Raw genomic sequence first — 27,920 nt, forward strand, 5'->3', positions numbered from 1 at the left:
ACCTTTTTCTTCAGTTGTTTCTGACCATAATGACTTAAAATCACAACAATCTGCTTGTCCCGTGAACATTATGTTCATAAATGCTGCAAGCAAACAAAAAAACCCAACACATTTTATTTTGCTTTTTTTATCAATACAGTATCAAAAATTTAACATAGTTTACATCCTTCAGTTTTTCATTCATTTTCTTCTGCTAATTAATCCAGGTTGACCGTGTAAGAATTTACGACAGGACATCCTGACTCATTGGCGCTCATTTCCAAACAGGATGTTACACTTGAGTACTTTGTTAAACCTATGAAGTAGCCTGACATGCAGCTTCCCAGAAAGATATGTACACATTGTGGTAACATAGACATTAATATGAGGTATAACCAGAATATACTGATTAATACGGAGATCCAAGACATTCTGAAAGTACGGCACAATAAGCACCAGCAATGGGAAGTGGGTGGGAACCAAGAGAAATGTGTCCCTGCTTCCAGGAGAGCCACTGAAGTGACTGCCAGTGAAACTGAAGAATGGAGCTGACTGAGCTGGTAGTAAATACATTAGAGCAGGGGTGACAATATATATATGTTTGAATATTTCTACACCTTAAAGAAGCGCTGCTAACTGACAGAAATCTGTCAACACGACTTCATGGGCTTAAATGTAAGAAATAAATGTGTAAAATTACAGAAAACAACTTCTGGTAGCTTATTGTCCAAAAGAAAGCAAAATAATTTCTGTTGTAGACACTGAAAAAAAAAAAAAATCTCATTCCATTGTTTCTCCATTATTTAATTTCACCGGTGTCAATTTCACAGGGGGTGGGGGAGGTCTTCAAGTTGTAAAACCTTTGAAAATATAATTAAAAGCCAGTTTTCCAAAACCTTCCAGTGGGCTGGATTGCCAGGCCAATTTGCATTAGAGGTCACCTAGGCTACAGAAGCCAGGTCACATGTCACAGTGGCCATCGCCATCTTTTAGAGTTTTAAAGATTCAGATTAAAAAAAAAATGCAACCCCCCCCCCCCCCAAAAAAAACCCAACCCTTATTTAGTCATTTATAAATTTCCTTTCTCTTAAAACTGCGACTTCTTCATATAAACAAACTGGCTCTATTATTTATTTATCTATTATTTAAAAATGTTACCTTTTTCTTTTTGTTTAAATTGCTTCATTTAGCGCACACGTTGTATTTCTATTTTGGCACTAACTGTCTTCCACACATTGCTCCTCGGAGCAGAGCGCAATGGAGACGAGGAGGTGGTTCAGTAGAGATGGGTGGGGGAGTCCAGAGCTCCAGCTGGTGTTTGGCTAATGACGCGGGATCAGGTGGAGGAAAAGCTCCTTATGGAGGGGAGGGGGACAGAAATACTGTGACAGGGTGGTGAAAGGCGCATTCGCTCCGCGGACAGCACATCAGCACCGAGCAACAGCAGCAGCAGCTGTTAGGACAGCTCCCGACTCTTCGTACGGACTTCATCCCCACTATCTGCTCAATCGACGGGCCACCGGCCGGTTCCTGCTCCCCGCGTGGGTTTATGTTTGAGGAATCGCGCCACAGGAGGCGTTAAAGAGGCTTACTCCAGGTAAGACGGATTCCTGCTTTTTAATCTGCAGGTCAAGTGCGCCAGTTTGTAAGGTTAACAAGAAGATCCCAGTTTACAAACTTCATGTAAAGCGGAAAGAAAATGCGTGAACTGTCTGAAGAATCACACAACTGTTTATTACTGCTTATTTATTTTATGCACAACCCAAATAGGAGATTTTTACCACAGTTTGCTCACTCACGCCCCCCCCCCCCCCCCCCCAACACACACACACACACACACCTTGAATCCATCGAAAATATAGTAACTATTGTAAGTTACCCTTAAAACTGATGCTATTCTGTGTGTTGGAGTGAACATGTTTATCTACTGACATTTGATATGAATACTTTTCTTTTTAAAATTTCTTTACACCTGACAGTGAAACTGCTGCCTGAGGAGCACATGTACACCTTTCAGTATGTCTGTACACCTGCTCCTGTGTGTTTTGTAAGTCCCTGTTTGAGAAGACAAATGGTCAAATTTAAGTTTTCCCCCCAAAAATAATCGATGCAGAAGCAGATGTAGGACAAGAAAAGAAAAAAAAAAAGATCCGTGAAGTTTCTTAAGCACTTATCGAGTTCAGGATATTGAGGATGGGGGCTGAGCATTCACTTTACTTTAGTTATTATTTTAATTCTCTTTTAATACAGGTTACTTTAATTAAGTGCTCTGACTTAAAATTGTTGTTTTCTGCCCATTTTAAATATCTCTCAGTGTGGTTTGAAGTTTGACCTTTTGTGATACCACATGGTTCAAATATCATGTCTGCTTCTTGATCAAAAAACCATCCAAAAATATGAGAGATATCAATGAAAACCATTGTCTATGTACAGCAGGAGTGTCAAACCTGTGTTCAATCTGGGCCACTGGGTGACCTCACAAAGTGTGAAAATTGCAGTGGAGTCATTAATTACAGACATTATCCATACGACACAACACCTGCTGTGGTGATGGCAGCGGTGCGTCATCACAGTGAAAACATCTGGAAAGTTAAGATTATTTCTAGGATGATGTAAGTTGTTTCAAATAAAAGATGTGAAATACTTGTGTTTAGTTTCAATAAAGCAAAGGCTGTGTATCTTTCCTCTTTGATCTGTAATCGTGTAGTGCATGTAATGACAGCTGTGTCACTGAATGTGGAAAGACGTTGACACATTATTGAAAAACGCACTTATTTTTTTAAAGACGTCAGGATGTTCCACCGTTTTATGAATAATTTAATGAGAAATCTGACCTTCTTGTGATCAAATTGGGCCCTATATGACCTAGGAAGTGCCTGTATTTATGTGCTATTGGAGAGTAAGGTTTCAGGCAGAGGTAAAGGAAAATAAGCAGCGCTGTAATAAAATTAAATCTGTAAGCATTTAATCCAAGTTGGGGTTCATTTACTCAAGCTTTATAGACATTTTGTACATAAATACTTCAGGAATAATAGGAAAACCCCCAAATATTTCTGTTAAATAAAATAAGACGAACTCATTGCCTTCAGTAGATGCCGGTCAGCTGTGCTGGTGTCACCAACAAGCAGCTATTCAGGGCTCAGGAAATTCCCTGAATTTTAGCTGAAAGAGTCAATTAATGTAACCTAAAATCATCTGATCATCATTCCAGCTTCTAAAATGTGGCACTTTGTTGCTTTACTGTTTGTTTGTTTAGTCTAATGAACTGAACATTTGGCTTTCTTAGTGTATTAATGCTGCATTAATTCTTAGATAACCATTAACTGTGACTTGGACCTTGGAAAGATGTAATAATTAAGGTCAGATCCTGGAGCAGGGGAGAAAACAAGAGTGACATTTCAGAACGTGAAATCGATGCTTTTAAGATTTTTCTGCAGACACCCAGCTCTGTGTGAGCTCATCTCTGCCTAGTAAACCCCTTCGCCCTCATGACCCCATGTGTTATAACAGATAAGAATGGCAGCAAGCATACATTCAGCCACTCCCACAACAATGAGCCATAAACAGGATGTTTTCTGAGGCTTGTTCAAGATCAGTTCAGTTCCTGCATTAAGAGACAACTGTGCACAGGGATTTGCAAGGACGAAGGTCTGGGCGCAGTTTCGTTCAAACACAGTGAACAATTCTGTTCTTTTCTCCTTTGTCCTCGTTGCAAATGTTTAATCACATCGCCACCTTCTTCTTCTCTGAAAACTTTTGTCTGCATAAAGTGGGCTTTTAAAGTCAGGAGAAAGTAGATCTTGTTATCTTCTCTAACTGAAACTTCTAAATGCAGCTCAAGTATGGGAACAGAGGGCATTTACAGCATTTATAAAGTCAGTAAAACACACAGATTGAGCATTTCTATTTTTGTTTAATCCTTACATTGTTGCCTTTCAGACGTGTCTGCACTCTAACTAACTGATTTGTAGTCACTGGGTACCATCTGCACATACCTGGAAATGCTTTCTAATGATATTGTGAACAAGAAGCATGTATAACATGAAAGATATCGAACCTACTACAGAAAACTGTGGAGCTCCGTAGGTAATATTAGTGTTTGAGGAAGACTTTATAAGAACAATTTGGAATCTGTTAGATTAATATGATTCAGACCAGAGCAACCAAGTTGTTTTCAGTGAGTCCAGCTGAAGTCAGAGAGAGGGTGATGATCATTAACCTTATTTAATGATTATTTCCTCTGTTTCTCTGTCTTCTGTTTGCTCATCACTTCAGAAACACTGAGCATATAAAGCCACTACATAAAAAAAACACAAGTTGAGCATTTCATGTTGCATTTGAGGTTGACATTGCTGCAGACCTAACTGTAAATTAGGTCTTTTCATTTTCTTTCATTTACTGTATTTTTAGTCACAACAGCTGTTGTCTCAGTTTGATACAGTAAGATAAGGTGCTACAATGCTGGAGAGAGAACCCTAACAATCAGATCATCACATTTAAGCAGGACTGTGTTTTGGAAGTCCCCAAGCAGCCTGAGCCTATAGCAGCTTAACTAAAGGATGGCTCACGGTCACCTGATCCAGCCCTAACTGTAAGCTTTATCAAGAAGGAAAGTTGTAAGTCTAATCTTCAATGCAGAAATAGTGCTCTGTTGGGATAATAGACCACTTGGCCTCAAAGAAGCAAAATAGATGAACTAGTTTTTCAACATCACTCTGAGACAGGATGTTTAACAATACTGCACAAATGGAAAGAGCAAGGTCTACAGATTTGGTTAGTTTGTGAGTTAAAGACACGTCTTGGTCAGAAGTGACTCCAAGTTGTTGATGAATCCCAATCTGCTGAGGACATCAAAGGCAATGATGGAAAAGATTTTCAGGTTTTCAAAGTTTTGGGAGATCTAATCAAGTGTGCAGCTTTTTTTCCGTAGTTTTTGCGCCATCTACATTTGGGTCAGTGTTGTCCTGTACCTGTTTTTATTCAGAAATTGCTTTGCTCCACAGTGAAATCCTCCATTTGATTTGCAGATTGAATGCTTTCAAGAGAATGAAAAGGTCACGGCGACACCAATACATGAATGTATTAAAATGGACGCCAGATAAAAATCAGTATTGATTTAAGTAGAGCAGAACTCTGACAAAATAACGGAAACATCCCATAGTGTCTGACCTCTAACGTTTATACCAAGTTAACTTATTGATCCCAGCTGGAATGATCTGCTAGGCTGCTATCTGCATAATCAAACTCAATGACTTTCCTCTGCTGTGATGGGTGAAAATACATGATCCACTAACTGGACTTTGGGCTGTGCTGCTGATATTTTATCCATCCATCCATTTTTTCCCACTTCCTCTGGTTTTTATGCACTAGGTGACCTGAAACCTGTTAGGGGTAGAGTTAGAGTTAGCACCTTAAACTATTTGGCAAATCGGCTAAAATTCACATAGGACACAAGAATGGCATCCACCTACCTTAATATTAATTTGTTTAAATTATGATCATGAAGGCATTTTAGTTTTGTGTTTAACAGGAAAATGTTAGGAGGTCAGGCACAGCAAGTGACCCATGCCTATTAATGACTATTCATGAGCCCTGCCACCACACAAGCTTTGACTGAAATTCATAAATACCACTGTAGTCACTATAATTGTTGTTACTGACATCAAAACAGCTGCATATAATATAATGCACTTTGCTACACCATCAGGAAATGATAGTCTAGAATTGCAAGGACTCTGAATTGGTGTCCTGGACGGTGGTAATGTTGCTGTTTGTAAAAATAGAGTTTCCGTTTATCTGAAAAGAAATTGAATGTAAAAGAAAAAAATTACAAAATAAAACTAGCGAAAGAAAGTTTCAGAAGATATTAAGAGCTGTTCCAAAACCAGGTCTACTTGAAATAAAGTGCGTGGTGTAAGTAAACAATGTTAATAATCACATATAATGATGACAAATGTGCTGTGTAATGTTGCTTCAAAATGATGTCACAATATTACGAGGAAATTTGCAATAGTGATACTTCTGATGGTAGTGAAAAACGATACCAGCATTAATTAGCGGAAACAAAATGAGGGGCTTTTTTTTCAAAATAGAGTAACTTAACCGTGTTACCTTGCATGCAAGCACTAATTAAAGCTCTGCTTTTCCACCATGTGACCATGTCAGTAATTTCCATCCAGTATTTACTCTCGTGGTCATATAGAGTACAGCTAGCAAGTACTCTCTGGCGCCACTCTCCTTAGTAATTCGTTTACATTTGGGAAGCAGATCACCAGCTGCTAGCGTCTCGTTTTTTGTGGCCTGGTTCTGCTCGTTGATGGCTATTTGCTTGTGAAGTGGTGAAACAGGTTTGTTGTTTCCACCTTTAGTGGGAGCAGTTTTCTGCTCAAGTATTGAGTTTTATTCGAGATTGTTTTAATAGTTCCCTTTTTTTCCTACTAAACCGTCAATGGAGGCTCACACGTGGCTCTCACTCTTATCCATGACTGAGCTTGTTGTTATGTATGCTAGGGAAGCTACAGACTTGGTGTTGCCATATTACTGATCTTAAAATGTGACACAGTGTGCCATGTAAGAATTTATACTGGTATATAAGAGGATGGTATTATTTGGCAAAGCCCTAATTATAATAATGATTACCAGGCTTATGATACTGTGTGGTATATTACCATATTTTTCGGACCATAAGGCGCACTGGATTATAAGGCGCATTAAGTGAAACAAAACAGTCAGATAAGTCAAGCTTTAGTCAGCTTATTCTTCTTGCTTCCTCCACTTCCATACCATTGATTCATTAATGTTGAATTCTCTTGCAGTTGCTCTATTCCCATTTTGTTGCAGTATATTAATGACTAACCTCGCATTGTGGATGGATTATCTCAGTTGTTCTCCTGACTGAAGTTTGGTCCGTTTACACCATCCTGCCATGTGATTGCATTTGTCTCTAACCATCAGGAACCCTCACGTTAACTTTTATCAAGTGGAAAAAAGTTAGCATTCATCCTCCAGCTTCACTGTGTTTATGTTATGCTAACATAGCTGTGTCGCTAGCGATCACATAGCACATCATTATATACCAGCTTGCCCAACTTCAGTAACCCTACAAAAGTCACTGCTGTTTGGTTTTCTGTCTTCATTTATGCTGGAAGTGATAGCAGAGCTGTAAGTTTTATTTTTTTCAGAAATCTCTCAGTCAGAACATGCTATATCATGTTTAGGTGGAAACTAGCGAGCTAACTTCCTGCTAACTTCTAAGTCGGTTAAATTTAATAAATTATGTTTTCATGGATGCCTGGATATTAAACTGCATTGTTACACCTGGTAAAGCAGCAACACTTATCATTTTATTAAAGATGAAAGAATTTAGACAGTTTTTAACTCTCAGTGAGTTCGTTTGGCTTTGGGACCTGAAGGGGACGGAGTTTTGGACCCAGATTACTCCGAGTCCGCAAGGCTCCTGACTACGGTAGCCATAATACTCCGACAATCCATCAAGCAGTGCGGCTTCGTAGCTTACCAAAGTCGTACCAAAATCTTCTTGCAAAATCTGTCAAAAAAACATTTTTTGACAGATTTTTGAGCGCTGTGTACCACATAAAATCGGTTAGAGGCAATGTTCCCTCTAATTTTTCACGTGTCTGAGCGAACACACAAACTCCCTGAGCGATCCCTTGGACCACTGTGAGCGACATCAGACGTGTGCACTGTGGTCACACCGGCATCTAATCCATCCAAGTTACATGGTTTATTAAAATAATCAAATTACAGCGTTTACATTTATGTTAGACTACTTTTAATTAACTGCTTTAGCCCACTTACAATGAAAATTAAAAAAAAAAAATCTAGTCATTGGCCTGTGTAGTATGTTAACACTATTGGAAGTAAAAAATAACTTGAACTCCTATTTCGAAAACACAACTTTCTTTTTTTTTTCTAAAGCTCTGACTTGTATTATGATTATGAGTCTGTGGTCTGGGAGAGAGTCCTGTAACTCTCTGTCTGCAAAATATAGTATATAATGACCAATGTTGGGCAAGAAATTATATAGTTACGTCTTCAAAAAAGTAACTCAGTTTGGCAAATAACAAAGTTTTTTGCAGCTATTTTTTTAATACAGCCAAGGGATTTTTAAATAAACATTTCAAACTATTTACAGAACAATCAGCTGTTCTGCATCAAATCTGATGCCACACAAATTATTTGTGCCACTCCAAAAAATAATTTCTGTCCACTATGAGATAAAGGAGAACAACAGCCTGATACCTGCAGGCCTGACAACAGGAGATGTATCACCCCTGTAACACCTGTAACGTTCAATAGTCGCCTCACTGTTCTGACACACACAACAAAACTATTGACTACACTACACACTAACTACACAAGATTTGCGCTAAACGTCTCAAATCTCTCACATCTCAAAACACCGCCGTCACTCTTAAAACTTCCCCCCGTTTCTTAACAACTAGATGCCACGTTGCCATATCATTTTTGGATTGGTCGACATGGTACTTTTTTCGACCAATAGGAAAGGGAGAGAGAGGTGGGGTTTGTTTTTGCTCACAGGCGTAGAGTGCTTTCGAGCGTTTTCCTTATAAAACGCCGTTTTTACCGTTTCTTCCCGCAGTAAATATAAACAACGACAGTATTCAGGAAGAAAACCAAACATTGCATATTTTTTTTTATCACAACTCTGGTTTTACATGGCCTATCAACACAATTTAAAAACTGGTATAAAGTCCACACTTTTTCCGTCAATTGTTCCGTCTGTCCTGCTCACATCTCCAATGGTTGTACACGTTGTCGTTAACGTGGCTTCACTCCACATCAGCCACGCCGCTTTGCCAGCTTAAACACCGGTGTCGGCACATAAGAACGCTGTCATAGCCTGTCAACGACGTTGATTGGCTGCGTATATACGCATTATTGGCTGGACTATGGGATAAGGTGGCATCGTTCTAATCCCATATGGGAGCAGCCAGTCACTCACTGACTAACACTGCAAAACAGGATTGTTGAAGTATTAATTTTAATTTCAATTCAGGTTAGATTTTTTTTGTGCGCAACGCAGATTTTCTGTGCGCAGAGACCGTGCCAGCAGTGCGCAATTGCGCACGTGCGCAGCTTAGAGGGAACATTGGTTAGAGGTCAGTAAGCACAACCAGAATTCATACATACTGCGCACAGGATTATAAGGCGCACTCTCGATTTTTCTCACAGCACAAAGGGTATATTTTTTAGAAAGTAAATTGATACATTTTATTTAACATGATTTTTTTAGCAAGTGGCTAAAAGGCAATGTGGATTTTAGGAGTTTAAGAGCCTTGATCTGTCCTAACAGTGACTCCACCAGTTAGCTTTTTTCTTTGATCACTGATCTAATCACCTTTTACACTATTTAATGATCCGTACATTAAGATGGACATATGAAGCTGAACCACAGACTTACCTGAACTGCAAGGTTATTCTCCCAACTGGCAACCATAGCCTGACAAAGGGCACCTATTCTGTTCCTTTCCACCTCTAAATGTATTATTGATGGACCCTACTGAAGTAGCTATGTGTTATTTGCAGTTTGAAAATGAAATATTGAAAAAAACCAAACTCTTTTCCACAATAGATCCCAACCAGCCTCAAGAAGAAGGAAGAAAGATTTAATTTTGAGCATCTAAAGAACCTGAAAGTATGCCAGATCTGTCATCCAAACTCAGATGCTGTCTTCCGCTCATTCTCTGTCTGAAACAACCTGTTTTAGCTCTTTCCTCTTTGAGGCACTTCTTCTGATTGGCTGACACTATTAAAGTGAAAGTTTGACCAGCAGGCAGTTCTGATATGGCAAAAGATGGCCACATCAGGGATACCCACTCTCTGTGACATTAGAACAAACAGCAGCCTAAAGCCTGAGCATTTGGCTCACAGGGATTAGTTGTACAGTCACTGACCTCGTTATTTAAAAGCAATGCAGGTTCACTTTAAAAGTATTTTAGAGGACTGTTCTGCTTCCAGAAAACTGGACTGTGCCCAACTTTCAGTGCCCTGAAATTTATAGTAGAGTCATGAAGTATTCAGATTTGTTGATTTAAGTTGTGTTATTACCTTTTTCAGTTATTAACTTTACCTAAATAAGTTTAAGACTTCTGAATCCTGCGTGGGGAAACAACAAAATCACGAGAGCACACACTGTGTTTAAGGCTCTCAGCTCAGATTCAAGCTGTTTCAAGCAGACTCCAATTTTCTGGCTGTGTTCATCAAAGATTGCTGTGGGATTGGGTCAACATGGACATGCAGGATTATATAACGCTGAACACCAAACATAACATGTGAGTTCCTGTGGATCGAACGCCCCTGTCCATTCAGATCTATATTTCCTTTGTGCGTTGCCCAAGGCACTGTGATGGTTTGGTGGGAAATGGAAACCACAGAGCAGCATACATCCTCCAGATAAGACTTATCACTGCACATGACAGTTAGAACCGTGGTCACAGAGTGACAGAAACATGTTCTTGTACTTTACAGGGATGTGAACACAAGTTGAATCCTGGGAGGACTTTCAGGTCTCTTCTTTGGCTGTTGAAGGGTTGGCATTAGTGCTTGAGCAGCTGTCATTTGCAGGCTGTTCAGCCTCTGGTGTCTGTTCACTCCAGCGTGGTCTGCAGATCAGCGAGCAGAAAAGTGACAGCCGGCATTAAAGCCAGACGTTTTCATCGTGGCCCGTGCGCTTGTGTTTTGAAGAATTTACACTTGATTGTCGGAGCGGGTCAGTGATTTGAGGATTTTCTGTCTCGGTCTGAGTTCAACATAAGGCAGCCAGCTAATCCCATACGCTGTGGAAAAAAAGCTGTTTACAAAAAAAAAAAAATAAGAAAAAGCACTCGCAGGCTGACCTTTGGCCTCTTAAGTAAAGCTTGTATCGCTTACACACACAAACACACTCACAACACACACACATACACATGTCAGGCTGGAAAGAAACAAGTCATGTTACTCTGATTAAGCTGTAAATGAAATGTACACGAATCCAGAACTGAAAAACAAATATATAAGGAAGCAGCTCTCAAAAGGGTGAAAAATATGGAGCACAATTAAAGTCTTTCTGGAACAAACTCTCAACGCTTGGCAACCATCTTGGTAACACCTCTTGGCAATTATTTTGAAGCCTCTATATCAGTGGTTCCCAATCTTCTTTTGCTAGCCCCTCCTTTGTTTTACAAGAAAATCTTCATGATGTTGCGATGCTTCAAAGTCTGCATTTGTGTGGGAGCCCTGGCAAAAAACCTGTCCATTATGCTAGCAGTGTTGTTAACGTGTACACAACTTTGGTGACAGTATAGGATCAAGTGAAGAAGGCCCTGGTCACACAGGCCTACAGACTGGTCCAGGATCACCTCATAATCATGGTTGCTAGGTAAAATGTCATTCCTGGGCCAGTTAGCAAGAAACTCCTTGAGATTGCTGATCAGCTGAAACACAAACTGGAAATACAGACTTCAAATTAAAAGCTGAGTCTTTTGAAACGTGTTTGATAAAACATTCATTATGGGCGTTCTCTGTTTCCAGTTTCCTACTACTACTTTTTGAGTTTTAGTACTTCTTGATGATTAGTAAGCAGTAAGTAAGTGTTTGCACACAAGTCGGCATCTTCCTTGTAAATTACTGGCAAACTCAGCACCTCTTTGCAAGACGATTTTACCTAACGACAGGCAGCAGCCTTCAGCAAACACCCACCGACTGATTGGGAAAGACACATTTTTCCTTCGTCACCATTGGTTGTATAGCACCCAATATGGCAGACTTTTTCCTAAAAGTCTCATCTTTTTAAGCTGTTGCAGGATTTTCCTCTCTTTAATTAGAGGGATATATCAGAGCTTCTGTGTGGATATATCACTGAAACAGTGAAGAGCAACCTGACTTTGAACTTATATTGCACTTGTTATAAAAATCAAGAGATGCACGATCTGCTGAAAACACACCAAAATGTGGTTTGTGCCAGGGGATGTGATGTCACTTGTGGCGTGAACCACCGACCACGAGGGCAACAGCAGTGGGGAGGACGAAGGCTTTACTTTCTCTGAGGTTTTAACTAAAACCATCACCAACAGGGGGCAGAATTTCACCAGTGTGTGGTCGGTAGATGCCCGCCTACTACAACCCCCCCTACCACCCACACTACCACCCACCTCCTTTGTTGGGCTTTTGTTGCTCTTTAAAAGTCATCATGCTTTTGTGCCTTTGTCATGTTTGATAAACTGGATGGCACAGTGATACATAAACTTGTGCTCCCTTCTTTAAAGTCACTACACGTCTATTCAGCCCATATTTTCCTGCTTGTGTGTTTGGATGTAATTAGAAACTTAATTTTTAAAGGTCAGCGCCTCGCCTGTGGGGAGCGCAGCGCTGTGACGAAGCAGCAGCAGATGCAGTAGCCCTATTCTTTTAAAGTAGGAGATAAGGTTTATTTTAATGGCTTTTTGAATGTCTGCTGCAGCCCCTGACCACTTTTATAAGCTCACAATCACAGGCTTGCACAGACACAGCAGCATGGAAACATTTAATTGTTTTTTTGTGTTTTTTTGTGTCTCACTGGCTCCATACCTGCATGTCATCAGAATGAGAGGATGAGAAACACATAGCAACTTGCCACGTAAGGAGAATTATCTTTTTCAGTCTTCATGACAATGCCAGGTCGGGGTCAGGTGACCGTGGAGTCAGCACTCCTTTGATCTTCTTTGGTCTTCAAAGCTTTGAGGCGTGTTTGGGCTCATTATCCCATTGCATTTTGAATCATTCCTCGCAAAGATGCAAACCAGAGGAATAATAGAGTCTATTTGACTTTAATCTTCCCACCAGCATGTTTCACTCTGCATTTGATCCCCTTAAGACTGGGTGAGTAATCGGGTCTTTAATTTCACTAACGATTTTCCCTTCTAATGAAACTGAAAGCGAGATAATCAGGATTAAAAAAAATATATTCTTTTTTAACCACAAAGCTCTCAAAATTCTCAAAATTAGCCTGCCAAAGACTCCAATCTTTCCTACTGGACAGCTTTGGAAAAAAGACATAAATTTTAGACTTTTAACTGTATTTTGATACAAATTACAGCTTGTCCTCCTCACCCACAGTCATTCATACTACAGTAATAAAAGTAAGAGACAAATAAGCAAACAACAGGAAAGTTCTGATTTATAATAACAGGGATGTCTAGGCAATGAGCTACAACAAGTCTTTCAGTAATTTTTCACATTTATGTCTTACAATTTAAGCCCAAAGAGTCGCGCTGACACATTTATTTCATTTATTACAGCAGCTTTTCATTATCATATCATAAAACTGAGCCATACTATTGAAATTGCACTTGTTTTTCTACTGCCAAGATATCTCAGGGATTGCAGTTTAACTACTTTACACTGACAGAAAGGGGAGTTTCACCAGTTAGGATCAAAGTGCGCTGCATATGGTTCCCAATGTAAAATGAGTTTGACATCCCTGATCTAGAAGAAAGTTTCTGTATGGAAACCTGTTACATATGGTTCTCCGTGAGTGGAGCATTGCCATAGGTGATGGTTGTCAACTTTTGACGGTGCTCCCTTTGTTTCTCCTGCTGCTACCTGAGTCTCTAGTTTGCTGCCACTGCAAGCCCCCTACAGTAAAGGCCCCTTCAGAGTCAAAAACACCTGTTAGCCTGACCTTTTTATCCCCATCCACCTTCGTTTTTCTTTAATTCATCATTCAAATTATACCTGAATTTCATGCAAATTCCCAGGAAGGATGTGTTTTTAAATACATCAACCTTATTAAATTAAATAATCATTATGCCAAATAAAATGATGTTAAACTGAAGATAAAAATGTTCAGATAATTATAATTATGATCTTTGCGATAAGCCAGCAGACCTCTTGTGTTATTATTCTCTTTCTCTTTATTGCCTCTGACTGGGATTTAGTCAAGTACAGTGAATAATAGTTGAGTGAATTATGTTAAAAGCAATTTTTTTCTCCATAATTCACTGTGAAATGCCGGTTCTTGGTATTTAGCCTTGTTTTCCCTTCTGAGAAAACTTTCAGATAAGCCGCTCGTCCTCGGAATCTGCTAATAGACGCTCACTTTTTATTATTCTCTCTCTGTTTATTTACATCTTTATTAAGATATGACAACAAAATAACTAAAGAAAGGAAATGACACCTGACTTCAGTGTGTATACATACACACATATGCGGAGCGCATATCCTTCTACACATCCCTGTAACACGTGTAACCAGAGTAACAAATGAAGCAGTTTCATCCTACAAATTGAGCATAAAGTTCAGAATGTCAACAGAGTGAAGCTCAACCTTAATCCTCTTCAGATCAGCTGATCTCAGTGCCTGCCCACATCAGCTGATTCTCTTCAACACATCCCATTGGTAAATCTCACACAGGGAATACTATTCAAGCTGCTTTTGTCACAGTCCCATGGTTCTGTGTTGTTTGTCACTTTTGAATTCCTGTTTTGTTTTCAGTAATGCTTTGGACACGTTACATTTCAGTTTTTTGTAGTATTTAGAGAAATTCTGATTCAGTATTTAATTAATAAACTAATAAATAAAAGCTTATTAAATGATCAACAACTGGGCTCTAACATCTTTGCCTGAGACAAATTGGGTATTAGGAAGAATTCAATGATGAGTGGACCAGCAGGTCCTTTAGTTTTTAGCACCTGCAGCCCGAGGGAATGACTGCTTTCACTGCCTGGGATCTCACCGCTCAATATGTGTGAGTGCAAACAAGCAAAGTTACTTTAGAGGGCTGACTCACAGCTCTGCTCTGAGCTGGTTTCCTGTTTCCTGCATGTGTATCACTGCAGTTGTTTGTGCAGTATGAAGATTGCAGTGTTTGGAAATGGAAATATCAAGTTCGATTTGATAAGAAAGCAAAGATGGAGAGGAAGACGTGGCACATGCTCTTCTCCTCTGATTCTTCTCTGATTTCCTCTTCCTCTTTTGCTGCCATGCTGCTGATCACCTGTTTGCATATCGGTGCCTGCTCCACCTGCATTTACACCTGATTGTCTTGAATGACAGACTCTCAAGCTTTGTTCTTTACCTTGAAATGAGGCTTTACTCTGTAGGTATTTAGGGGTAGTTTAGGGGGGAAATGAATGCAGGTTTAGGTTTATAATAGTTAACTTTCAGACTTCAGATTTTCATATAAGTCACACTTATCTGCTCTCTTTCTGTGTCTGTGGCCCCGGTCCAGAGGAGAGAATATGTAGAAGTGCATAGAGGTGAACATGAATATGTCTCATTTAAGGTCATCTTTTCCTGTTCTTGTTGGCCGAGCCTCATTAAATTCTTCTTTCTAAGATGTCCATATGCACAAGTAAACCAAGCTTTCCAATCAACACTCATAAAAGTCTTTGCTTTAAGAAGAGCGTTCATAGGGGGCCTTCAAAATAAGCTTGCCTAAGTTTTGCATTTTTAATGTCACAAGTCAAGTTTTGCTCTAAAGTGTGATTTTCCAGGCTGTTTGAATGTGAATACATCCACTGGACGCTCAACAAAATTGGAGTTAGCTCAATAACAGTGACTTTCAGAAGATTATAAATCATTGGTGATGCGATGTATTTCTTCCCCATGGAAGTGATCAATTAGTGATTAAATGCAATACTGGAATGAAAGTTCATGTGTTTATATTTCAAATTCCATGACAAGGGGCATGGGTCATATACGTGTATCATCAGTTGTTTTGGTAAACAGCCTGTCTCCACAGAAACCGGGAAACCGAGTCTTGTTTTCAGCTATCTAAGGGAAATCTTTCATTTTTGTGACAGCAGAGCTACTGTGGAGCGGCTGCTGACTCTGCGATTGCCTTTCTGTTTGTGTTCTGTGTGCTGTTTAATGTTCTCAACAGCTTGAGGGCTCATTTATTATCTGTGGTCATTTATTTTTCCCAAAGGCACGTGTTCGGGTACAGATCTAAAAAGCTGGAAAGAATGGGTTTCTTATGATATTGGTCGTCTTGTTATAAAGCGGAAGAGACACGTGCTAGCACTGGCTATTGTACAAGTCGTTTTTTCCCCCCAAATCTCCATTAAACAGTATCAGCTGCAGGAGACCAGAACAGCTGGGTGAAACGGGAGCAGTCTTTTGGAATTTTTATATTAAAATATTTTGGGAAACTCCTGGTAAAAGTTTTTCAATTTAACTGCCAGCATAAAAACTACAGACCAAAATATGGATGTTTTGCTTTCTTAGAGTGGACATGATTACAGGCTCAAAGCAGTAATTGTATTATGTTGTGGAAATGATATCAATGATCAGTGATCAATGATATCTTAGATCATAGTATTGTAAATTGATTATCCTAACTAAGTTCTCTGACATTAGTTATCCACATGTTTACTTGGCAACTAAAAATAGTGCTCAGCTTGGCAAAGAACCAGGTCTTGTTACAAAAATCATTGTACCCATTCTCTTAGTTGAGTCTATGAAAAATGCCAAAGATAACTATGTTTGACAGGAAGGCACAATAATTTTGTGCCAACAAATTGAGTCATTAGCTGCCAACTTGGTATAATGTGTCCTTAAAAATGTAGGTGAGTGGAGAACAGGAGAAGAACTATATACAGCAGATGGGCAGTATCTGAAAGTCATGTCCTCAAAAAACAGGAAAAAATCCAGCAAAGACCTGACACAGGACCTGAGAGATGCCTCTGGGTCTTCAGTTGATCATCTACGGTTCATTGAAGCCTTATCTGAAATGGTCTCAGTGGAAGAGTGGCTGTCAAGAAGCCATTCTTAATGAAGGGAGACAGGGAGAAAAGCTGAGGTATTAAAATAGAACAAGAACTGCACTGTAAATCAGTGGCAACAGTTCTGATGAAGTGATGAATTCAGATTTGAAGTTTTTTGGCTTAAATCATTGTCAGTATGTAGGGAGAAGTTCAGGAAAGAAGTACAGTGAGTGTCTACAGCCATCAGTAAAACATGGTGGAGGCTCTGTCATGGTTCATGGTTAAACAAATGATTGAATTAAGAACACAGAGATGTACCATCACATCTTGATTCACCATGCAATACCATCTGATTAGGAATGGCTTCAATTTTAGTATGACATTGATCCCAAACACTGCCAATGCAGTAAAATCATACCTGGATAGTAAAAGTCAAACTCTGTTTTGATTTTATATACATTATTTCCATGTATGCATGTATGTTTCGGTAAATCACAGGATCCATTTTTCTTGCTCAAGACTTTTTGCACAGTATGGTACTATATAAGTTGACATCACCATGGGAGTCTACAGAACCTAGAGTTTCACAGACTTCCATATTAAAATGGCACACTTTCAGGTAAATTGAACATGTTTACAGTCTGTTTCTTGTTTTTCTTGTTTTTACAACAAATGTGAAATTCTTTTCAACAAATTTACAGGTTTTGCACTTTTATAAAAAAATCAGTCGTTTTTGTTTATAAAGTCTATAATTCGGGGCACTTCAAATAGCAGGTTCGGTGCCAACTAAGTCGATAGCCATCCACTGGGTTTTGTCTCTGCTAATTGGCATTACTTAACTTATCTTCTCAACCATGTGTGTGCTGTTGGTTCCTTTTGGAGCATGTTAATGCAATTATCTGACAATTAATATGGCTTGCTCTGTGCTTGATTGAGGTTAATTATACTAACAGACAATCCAAGAAGCTTTTGCTCCATTTTAGCTGTTGCACGCATTCGAAAGGATTTAGGATTGACTTTACTCACCACACATTGTTGAACCACAATTTGTTTTGATGCTTCCTTTGAATTACTCAAAAATATTTCACTTACTGATGTAGAATTTCACTCCTTTATTCTCTAGCACAAATTTCTAGCTGCTGGTGCATTTGGAACAGTCTAAAAGTACAAAGGTTCAGAATTCAAATAGTGTGACCCATGTTATGAAACAAGCATTCCAGCAACAACACCTCCACCTGTTTGGCACTAAATTGTCGAACCACTATAATCGTGTTTCGCACCACCAGACATCTCTCACTTACAGCTGCCCAGTTGTGATCTGTTATGTATGTTAATGTCAGAGGGTGAGCTAACGACTTAACTTCCTAAATTGATAAATAGTGTTTTGGTGTCTATTTTTTACAACAGAACCAAGATAATCTGATTTCGATTCCCCCTGTCCAGGAAACTTTTTAAATGTATAACTGGATCATAACTACCACATGAGTGGTCATTAAACCAATCATGCACAGAGCCTCCACATGCTCTTGCGCTGAATTCTTCAGAAACATAATTAGATTTCATATTTTAAGGTCAACATCATGTTCTGGGGAAAATACACAATTATTTTTTCCCTTAAATACGATAACAGTGGTCATATTATGCACTCGACTCCACAGTCCATGAGTTTGTCTCGTGTTGCAGAGTCTTTCTCTCAACTTACGAATGGTAAATGAACTACTAGATGTAGAGTGATTTCCTTCTCTCAGAGGTACATGTTGTTGTTTTTTTACTACAATCCACATTCACAGCGTCTTACTGTCTAACTTTTAAAGCCTGTATCTATCACGCAGGGCGACTAACTCCGCCTCGTCTCCGCTAATTGGCATTACTTAACTTATCTTCTCAATCGTGTTTGTGCCATTGGTGCCTTTTGGAGCATTTTAATGCAATTACCCAACAATTAATATTGCCGGAGGAGCTGCAGATCAAACTACAGAGCTCCTGATTAGCCAAGGCCTAGAGATGGGAGCCTTAGCCATGCATTTTACAACTGTGATTTAAAAAAAACAGCAAAAAACCCCAACACATTTATCCACCTGTGGCATTGATTTCCATTAAATAAGGCATACATGAAATGCAGACAAAGCAATAATATTTCATTTTCAGCGATGCTGTACTCTACAACATGCTTCATAAAGTTCATAAAAAACTTTATGTAGCATCAAACCTTAGCTGATTTAAATTTGGCCAATCCCCCAGTCAAGGACCTCATCTCACGCACCCTTGCACCATGTTTTGATTATTTGAGGTCCATTCTCATAACTTTTTGATCAAGCTACCTCAGGTTACTTCTGCCCAAAGTAACCTGATGCTTATAACAGAGATAGCACCTTTTATAGATGAACTTTAGCTATAACTGATTACGTGTTGCAACTGCAGTCTCCCATCAACAACTTAATTAATGTTTCCTACATAAGGCTGCTGAGTAGAAAATTAATTTTCCACTTATTGATAGTACTGAAAAGAAGAGACAGCGTAGTGACTGACATTGATTTTACCCAACCACAGCAGTCAAGTGACAGCTTTGCCAGGGATACAGCAAGACCACTTGGACAAACCTGCATTAGAGCCAGTGAGGAACTGCCTTAGAACTGTACTGTTGAACTGTATTGTTTCTAACAGCCAGCAAAGGGGGAATTACCTGGTTTCAAAAAGAAGTCAGATTGTGCAGAAGTTTCTCATAATTTATGCCTTATTTCCTGATAATGATGATGATCTATATCTGTCACACTTACATGTTTCAGTTCATCAAACAAATGTTAATTTTGGATAAAGATAAGCCAAGTAAATACAAACTGTAGTTTTTAAACAATGATTTGATTTATTAAGGGAGGAAAAAAAGCAATCTTAACGTATCTGTTTAAGGTCATGCCAAAGTCTCTCAATTGGATTTAAGTCCAGACCCGCTCGTGTGTTTTGGATCATTGTGCTGCTGCATAACCCAACTGCACTGATGGTCAGTGTAAATCCTCCTTCAGGATTTTCTGATAGAAAGCAGAATTAATGGTTCAGTCAATTACAGCAAGTCACCCTGAAGCAGCAACGCAGCCCCAGACCATCACACTACCACCACCATGTTTGACTGTTGCAGTGATGTTCTTTTTATGAAATGCTGCTAGTTTTATGCAGATGTAACGGGACTCAAACCTTCCAAAAACAGATTTTGTTTCATCGCTCCACAGAATATTTTCCCAAACGTCTCGGGGATCATCAAGATGTTAGTGGCAAATGTGAGATGAGCCTTTGTGATAATTTTGGTCAGCATTGAACTCCAATACTGACTGATAGGGTTAGGGTCGTCTCCATATCTTTGAAAAACATCAGGTTTTGCAGTGAATTTAGGGCCCAGATATCCAAGTTCTGTAATAGAGTTGGATATTCTCTAAGGTCACATTAGCAGTCAATGGCACATTGTAACTTGTAATAATTTATTTTCACTTGAAACTGGTGTCTACTTTGAAGCACAAAGCAGTAGCATTAAAGAGCTTTTCTGTAGTTCGGGAGCATGAATGAAGAGCAGTGGACATTCCTCAGTTTGTGCAGGACCTCTGGGCTAAACCCCAAACAGTGAGCCAGAAAAAGACCAGTTCAGAGAGTCACATGCATTGAGCTCATTTGGCACTTTTCCCTCAGGCTTTTAGATATTTTCTGTGTGACAGGAAGCTGTAAGTTAGCTAATTGCCCAGCAGTAATATGAAGAAGATCGAAAGAAATCTGCTTTAGTCATAAAAAAAAAAGATCCATGTGACTGATTAGCTCACAGTGGACGTGAGGATTCTCTTTGCCGTCACGTTTTTTCATTGAAACTGAAATGATGCTTGTTTTTCAGTGGTAATTATAGTTCACTAGTGTGTAGTGGCAGACAGGGCAGAGATGCTGAGTCAAAAGATGTAATATTTTTTTGGAAAGTCTCAGAGCCCATCTAGCAGCTATAAATCAAAGTAAACCAAGCACAGAACAAATAGATACAAGATGATCACAGAGAGAAGTGATATAAACTGATCACAAGAAGATAAAACAATTTCACAGAAACATAAAATAACCACAAATAGTTGTTAGAGGACACTAAGAGATGCAAAGAACTAGGCAGCAAATACAAAAATGACCACAAATAAATTGAAAAGCACACAAAGAGGCACAAAATGACTTCAGAAAAATGTGAAATAACCACAAGTAAATGGAAGGAGACCACAGAGACACCAAATTACTCTAGAGGGATACATATCAGGCAAAAGGCGCAAAGGAGCTACAGAGAGACTCCCAGTGATATCAACTGACCACAACATGAAAATAAGATTAAAGAAACATGGAGTTTCAAAAAGACACTGAATAGACACAAAATGACAGCACTGAAATACAAAATGACTATAAAAATGCCAAAGACACAGAGATACAAAAGAACATTCAATGATATATAAAACAACCACAATTAAATGGCAAAAGACCACAAAGAGTAAAAATTAAAGCAAACCAGCCACACAAAGTTGCAAAAGAGACACAAAATAACCGCAGAGAGACTCAAAGTGATATAAACTGACACAGCAATGCAAAAAATATTCTAGATTTTTAAAAAAGACACACAAGAGACACAAATAACTGCACAAAAATGCAAAATGATCACAAAAACTCATAAAGAAAAATGTTAACTGAAGTTCTAACGAGGTGGTGTTTTTAAACCCTAGCCAGCAACTGAACTGCCTCAAAATAAAAACACAAAGCTTATTTTATCACAAGTGTTAGCCCTTTAAATCCCTAAATACAGAGCATGGGGTATGATAAACATAAAATCTGAAGTGCAGTCTGAAGCTTTTAAAACAAGTGTTTGGCTTTTTTTGTAGGTCAGATGTTTGGTGAGGGACGCCGAGGGATTAGAAACCTGCAGCAGAAGTTTGTGTGTTTGCTGACGTGGGTCAGTCTGAAGGACGAGACACTCTTTTTTGTGCTTTTTGAGGCGGTTGTGTTGCGCCTTGTGGCGTGTCAGGGTGAGCCGAGGCTGCCAGATAAAACCCAACAAGGCCTCGCAGTAATCCTGTGAGATCAAGGCGGGGATTATTCGCTGTGATTGTTGTCTTAGCGCTGGAGGATGGAGCTGAGCTGCTGCTATTGTTGCTGTTTGCATGTCAGTTCTGTCGTCTTTGCCTTCATAAGAGCAGACTTTAAAGGCCCTAAGCCCCCGTGTGGCTTCATCAATGTCACACAGGCTTGTCATGATGAGGCAGGCTGACAGATTTATTTATACTGTTTTCTCCTGTTGTTTCATGTCTCCTGTTGCTAATGCAGGTTCATGCCCATACAGTTGTCAGCAACAGGATGGTCCAGAAATTCAGTCCAAGCTTAAAGCAATAATCAGCTACATGTAAGGGTCAACTATGAGCAATAAAAGAAAGGCAGAGGGAGGTGGATAACATGGAAAGAAGGAAGGCAAGCTTGAATGTGACAGGTAAAAGGATTTAAACAAAGTAATAAAAAGAAATAAGGAGATGGGGTGAAAACAAATGAAGTAAAAGTACATAAGGGCAGATGAAGAGGAAAAGTAAACAGTGTAAACGATATAGGTGGAAGAAGGAAGGTAAGAAAAAAACAAATGAAATGGATCCAAAAGATCAGAATAAAATTAAGGACGCAAGGAAAAAGCAAAGAACAAACTAAGATTAAAATATGGATATATGGTATGAAGGAAAAGTAGAAAGTAGGCATTAATGAAATGAGAAAAACAAGATATGAAAGGAGCAAAAGGAGACATGGAGTGGAAATTTGGAATGTGTTAGGAAAATGAAGAAGAAAAACATGACAAAGAAAAAAATTAAAGAAAGAAAAATTTAAATGGATGAAAGACAAACAAGTGGTGGTAGAAGTAGTAGAGGTGATGGAACCTCAGACTCCTGGGTGAAAGCCTCATGTAGACCTAATGCCACTGCATCCACCTGCTGAGGGGAACTTCGTGGTTTTTTCTACAATTTGCAAAGAGAAATAAACTTCACAGTCAGTGCAGGTAATCAGAAATGAAGAGGCTTGTAGTTGTTTGACAGGTAACTGCCACTTCTGAAATATTGTCGGTGGCCAGGCCAGGAACCACATTTAGACCCTGCAAAGTTCCCGAGCTCCTCAAAGAGTTCCTGGAAAAATCTGTTTATGGTCACTTTAGCTGATTCTAGGAAGCTGCAGTTGAGTAGTCCTCAATAGTTCCTGAGCGCCAAGAAAACCCAGCATTCAACCAGCTTATTAGTGACTTTAGACTACAAGCCTTTGGTTTTCCTACTGAAGACCCTCACTCTCAATAGAAAGACATAGATATGACAGAAAACGTTTATCTTCTATTTGCCCCATGATCACAGCACGTCTTGAGAATGACTTGTGTTTTTACCTCTGCAGAGAAAACCACCAACAAAACATATCAATAAATCCACTCTCCTGATCCTTCAGCAGTGTGTGTAAATGTGCATCTATGACTTCTTGCACATGCTCAGTAGGCTCTGAGGAAACAGTTCAGTGGAGTAAGCCGATTAAAGTAATGAGCTTTGAGCAGACCCTCTAATATCTGATATCGTTGATGTTATCGAACACAGCAACCTAAAGGTCAGTGTCACGGCAACGATATGTTCTGATAAAAAAAATCATGTTTTGTGAGGGGACAGGTCTAAATACTGCAGCACTTTATTTCTATAAACATCAAAGTCCCTCCAACAGTCTTTTAATCTTTCCATCCAGATGGTTTGACTAGTCTCTGAGGATTCTGGTGACAGTAAGTACTATTAAACCACTTTGTGGGTCATTCAAACATTGCAGGGTAATTCACTTTTAGAAAGATAAATAAGATCTGATGTAAGCTGGAGCTAATGAGTATCAGCAGTTGTTAGGGTTACAGAGGAGAACAAAAGACAGCAACTTGGAAATCATCCAGAATTTGAAAGTGAATTTACACCAGTTCTTTTTTTTTAATGTTCAGAAGATATGTTTGTAATGCATCTTTAACTATTTGGAGTCATATTTAAGCCTAAGTTAAGAAGTCCGCTGACTTTAAGTCATGTAATATTGGCTGTGGGAAAATGAACCCATCAGACTGAGCAGTAAAAGAAGAAATTGTCAGTATCTTACCTTACACATGGGCAAAAATCCCTCAAATTTTAAAACACAGTGCCAATATTTTAGACTTAATATCCAAAAACATGTCCAATATCTGTTCTGTCAAGGTTGTTTTGTCAGTTTAGTGGGTAGCCCAGCTTTCAAATGCTAATTTGAAACAACCAATTTTGGATTTTACAGACCAAGGTCTAGTGCCCAGACTTTGACTTTTTTTCTCTAAAAAATAAGTACAGCTTCAGCAACTCTTTCTGGTTTACAAACAAAGTTACTAAGTCACCACTAACTAGTTCAGAGATCCGCAGTTTCTTGCTGGTTTTCACAGACAGCATAATAATCAATCTGCATACATTTTCATTGCTGTGCAGACGATACCCACATAACACACAAAAATTAGTTATTAAACTACAGGAATGTCTTAAAGACATAAGACTTGGAAAACGTCTAATTTCCTGTTTCTTCAGCCCTAAAATCTTAGAAATATGGTATCCAACCAGATGCCTACTCTGGCTCCCAGTAACACTGTGAAGAATCCTAGAGTCATTTTTGACCAGAATATGTCCTTCACCTTTCATATTAAACAAATATGCACACTTGCTTTCCATGATGCACTGAGCATTTCTTCTTCGCTAAACTCTTTTCATTCTCTACGTTGTGTACACCACTCTGCAATTATTAATTATTAGTAAACTTTGGGCCTCTCTCCTCTAGTTTGCTTTTTCTCCAATCTCTCTTTGCTCACTTTCCTTTCCTCTCACCACATGGCTGCCCTTCTCTGAGCCTGGTTCTGCTGGGGCTTTCTTCATTTTAAAAGGCAGTTCTTCTCTCATCGTAGCCAAGTGGTTGGTTGTAGGAGGTTGTGTGATTTGGGGGATTTATTTCTAGGGTATTTACCTGACAATATAAAGCACTTTGAGATGAATTGTTGTGAATTGGCACTATAGAAATGAAAATGAATTCAACCGATTTGAATTACCAATTCCTCTCGTTTTCTTCCCTCTGGCTCCATGTACATGTTAGCACTGGGTCTGGGTCTGTCAGAAATGTTGATTCCATACAAGTTAGTTCACAGCCTCAGATCCTTCGGTGGGTCCTTCAAAATGTCACAATGCAGTCATGGAAAAAAACTACGTGCCATGCTTAAGCAGCTTATAGAGCCACCTTTAACAGCAAAAACTTGAAGTAATGATACAGAAGTCAAAATAAAATTATAGTAACATTGTAGTACAAGTACTATAATAATAGCTGGCAGATGCCTCTCTGCCAGGTCAGACAGGTATAATTCCATTATAGTTGGTGATAACATATGGTCTGTTAGAGAAGGTGCTTCACTCCTAACCACTATCTGCAGTAAGTGGTCCAGAGGGTGGTCAGGATTATCCATGGTGGATAACAGTTTGGTCAGTGACCTCCCCACCTCAACTTCAAAGTTTTCAGTCTTCAATCAATCACAGAGCCAGCCTTCCTAATCAGTTTATTCAGTGCGTATGTGTCACCAGCTCCAATGCTGCTTCTCCAGCAGATCACAACAAAGTACACTGAGCTCACCACAACTGAGTGATAGAAAATCTCCAGCATTTTGCTGCACACATTGAAGGCTCTCCAGAGGAAACGGAGCTTTTCAGCCTCATTTTGTATACATTTTGGTCCAACTGTTCAGCCTTATGTTAACATGCATGCCCCAGTACTTGCACTCCTCCACCACATTAACATCCTGATCACATTTATAAGGAGATGATTCCTCCTCGACCACTTCATGGTGCTCTCTTTCTCCTGCCCATCACTAATACGTCCAGCTAATGCAGAATAGTCAGAGTATTTCTGTAGGTAGTATGACCCAGTTATACAAAGTGAACAGGAATGCAGACAGCATCACCTGTACTGCACATGACCAAATCAGAGTGAATTGTTTTCTGTATGACTTTAACAGTATCTCACTTCATTGTGGAGGAATATTGAACTGAAGGCTCATTGAGGTCTGTAGGGAATTGTTTATGCACAGCTTGCTTAAAGTCGCACCAGAAGAATCAGGTCCGGCTGAAGTATGGACTTTGGCTGAGCCGTTACAACACCTCGATTCATTTTTATTTTCAGCCATTCTGTTGGAGATTTGCTGCTGTTCTTGGGTTTATTGTCCTGTTCCATGACCAAGTTTTCAAGCTTTAGCTGGTGGTCCTTACAGATGTCCTTACATTTGACTCTAAAATAGTTTGGTATATAGAGGAGTTTATGGTCAGTTCAGTGACTGCAAGGTGTCCTGTGTTTGGTTTTCTCCAAAAGTGGTGCTGTGTGAACAAACATCTCCATTTTGGTCTTGTCTCTCCAAAATATATTGCTAAAGAAGTGTTGTGGTTTGTTCAGATGCAACTTTGTGAACCTAAACCATGCTACCCTGTTCTGTTTAGATAGAAGAGGTTTTATCCTGAAAACCCTTCCAAACAATTGATGCTTGTTTAGTCTTTTTTTAATTGTTCTGTCATCGACTTGAACATTTCCCATCCCAGCTGAGGCCTGTAGAGTCTGAGTTGGGTTATTGGCTTTTCTCTGTGCATTTCACATTCTGATATTGGGCTTAATTTGCTGGGATGTCTTCTCCTGGGAATCTTGTGGCATTGTGTTACCAAACAGCTAAATGCTACACATTAGCAAATGGCTAAAGCATCTGCTTTTACAGAGGGTCTCACACTTGCTGATGACCAGTTAGTCACTGCATATGATGCTAAAAAGTAAAGAGTAAAGGCAATTACTTGGATTTATAATGATTAAAAAGGGACAACTTTTCTTATAAATTCGATTCAAAAATATGTGGATAAAAAGTAAATTTTATGATTACTGAGTATTTTGTGTGCTGTGTTACATCTCATTCAGTTAAATGGTCAAAAAAATAGATGAGGACAACCTTTTTGGATAATTTAATGAGCAAAACCTGTCTGTTTGCTATTTAGTTTTAAATTTTTATTACAAGTCCATTTCAGTTAAATTAATTTAATTATTATCACATTCCAGTTTGGGCATTCATGGACTTCCATACCAATGGACAGTGTTTTTCCCTGTTGTTTTATTGTTGTGTAACATGCACCAAGGCAGATTTTTTTTTCTGCTCCTTCTGCAAATGTGCGGAAGATTGTCAACACGGGGAGCTAAACAGATAACTCTAAATGAGTTTTTTCTCCTATACATTTATTAATTCATTGGAAGAAGTTGTAATTTTAGGAATGCATGAAGTTTTTAATGGGAATCTGGTGAGGCGGCGGTGTTGTTCAGGACTGATTTGATGGGAGAAAGGAGGAAGTGAGGGGGGGTTCATCCCTTGTGATGTGTCTCATGACTGGAGGAGGCAAAGCTGTTGTGTTTGGACTTGAGGAGCTGCAGGGTGAACCCACTGATGCCCCTTAAAATTGAACATGTGACTCTTAGACAAGTGGACACTTAGATAGACTTCACTGTTATCAGATGGAAACTAAACTTTCTCGCAGTAAGTGCATTAGGAGCATTAGGTGTTTAGTGGGTCTTTTCCCCAGCTCATATTTGAATGTTTATTTGTGTTGATAGGTTAACAGAGGGCTCTGAGATGTTGTGGCTGCTGCTCTGTCTGCTTCCTCCCGTGAGCTACGGCAGGATCGTCGCCCAGAACACCGCTCACACCGAAAGACACAACCATGGTGAGTCTGAGAGCAAATGATTTACAAATGATTTACAAAATATTTATTTAATGTCCAGTTTTCCTTTTTTTTCAAAACTGTTTGCTCATCTGTGCTGATGTCACACCAGATGGTCCCTCTCCTCTTTAGCCTGGAGGCCACAGGATACATGAGCTTCAAAAAGTGTCTCAGACTCTGATTGGTCAGACCCACACCACTTGGCCTCAGGCCATCTTAATAAACGAGCTCAGACTCATTGAAGAAGATGTTTTTGGGTCCATTTTTTTCCTTACACGGTAGAGTTTTAACTTAATGAGCTGTGTTTACTGCTGATAGTTTTGCCTTTAGAGGTGTTCCTGAGTTCATGCAGTGATCTCCACCACAGAATCAGCTCTGTTTTTAAGGCAGTGCTGCCGGAGGGGCCTGAACTCCACCAACATTTAATGATGGTCTGCAGGCTCGTGTTTTCTTT

At 39.3% G+C, this 27,920-nt stretch overlaps 1 protein-coding gene across 1 annotated transcript in view; it reads left to right on the top strand.

The window, feature by feature from the left end:
• The first annotated feature begins 1,338 nt into the window (after positions 1-1,338).
• The window catches only part of LOC134620495 (prolactin receptor-like), a 54,975-nt gene continuing 28,393 nt past the window's right edge, over positions 1,339-27,920 (top strand). Inside the window, exons 1-2 of the mRNA XM_063466677.1 lie at positions 1,339-1,576; positions 27,360-27,469. Coding sequence (XP_063322747.1) covers positions 27,379-27,469 — 91 coding nt within the window. The 5' untranslated portion in view covers positions 1,339-1,576; positions 27,360-27,378. The remainder of the gene's footprint in view (positions 1,577-27,359; positions 27,470-27,920) is intronic.

The sequence above is a fragment of the Pelmatolapia mariae genome, linkage group LG23 (genome assembly GCF_036321145.2).
Source record: "Pelmatolapia mariae isolate MD_Pm_ZW linkage group LG23, Pm_UMD_F_2, whole genome shotgun sequence".
NCBI lineage: Eukaryota > Metazoa > Chordata > Actinopteri > Cichliformes > Cichlidae > Pelmatolapia > Pelmatolapia mariae.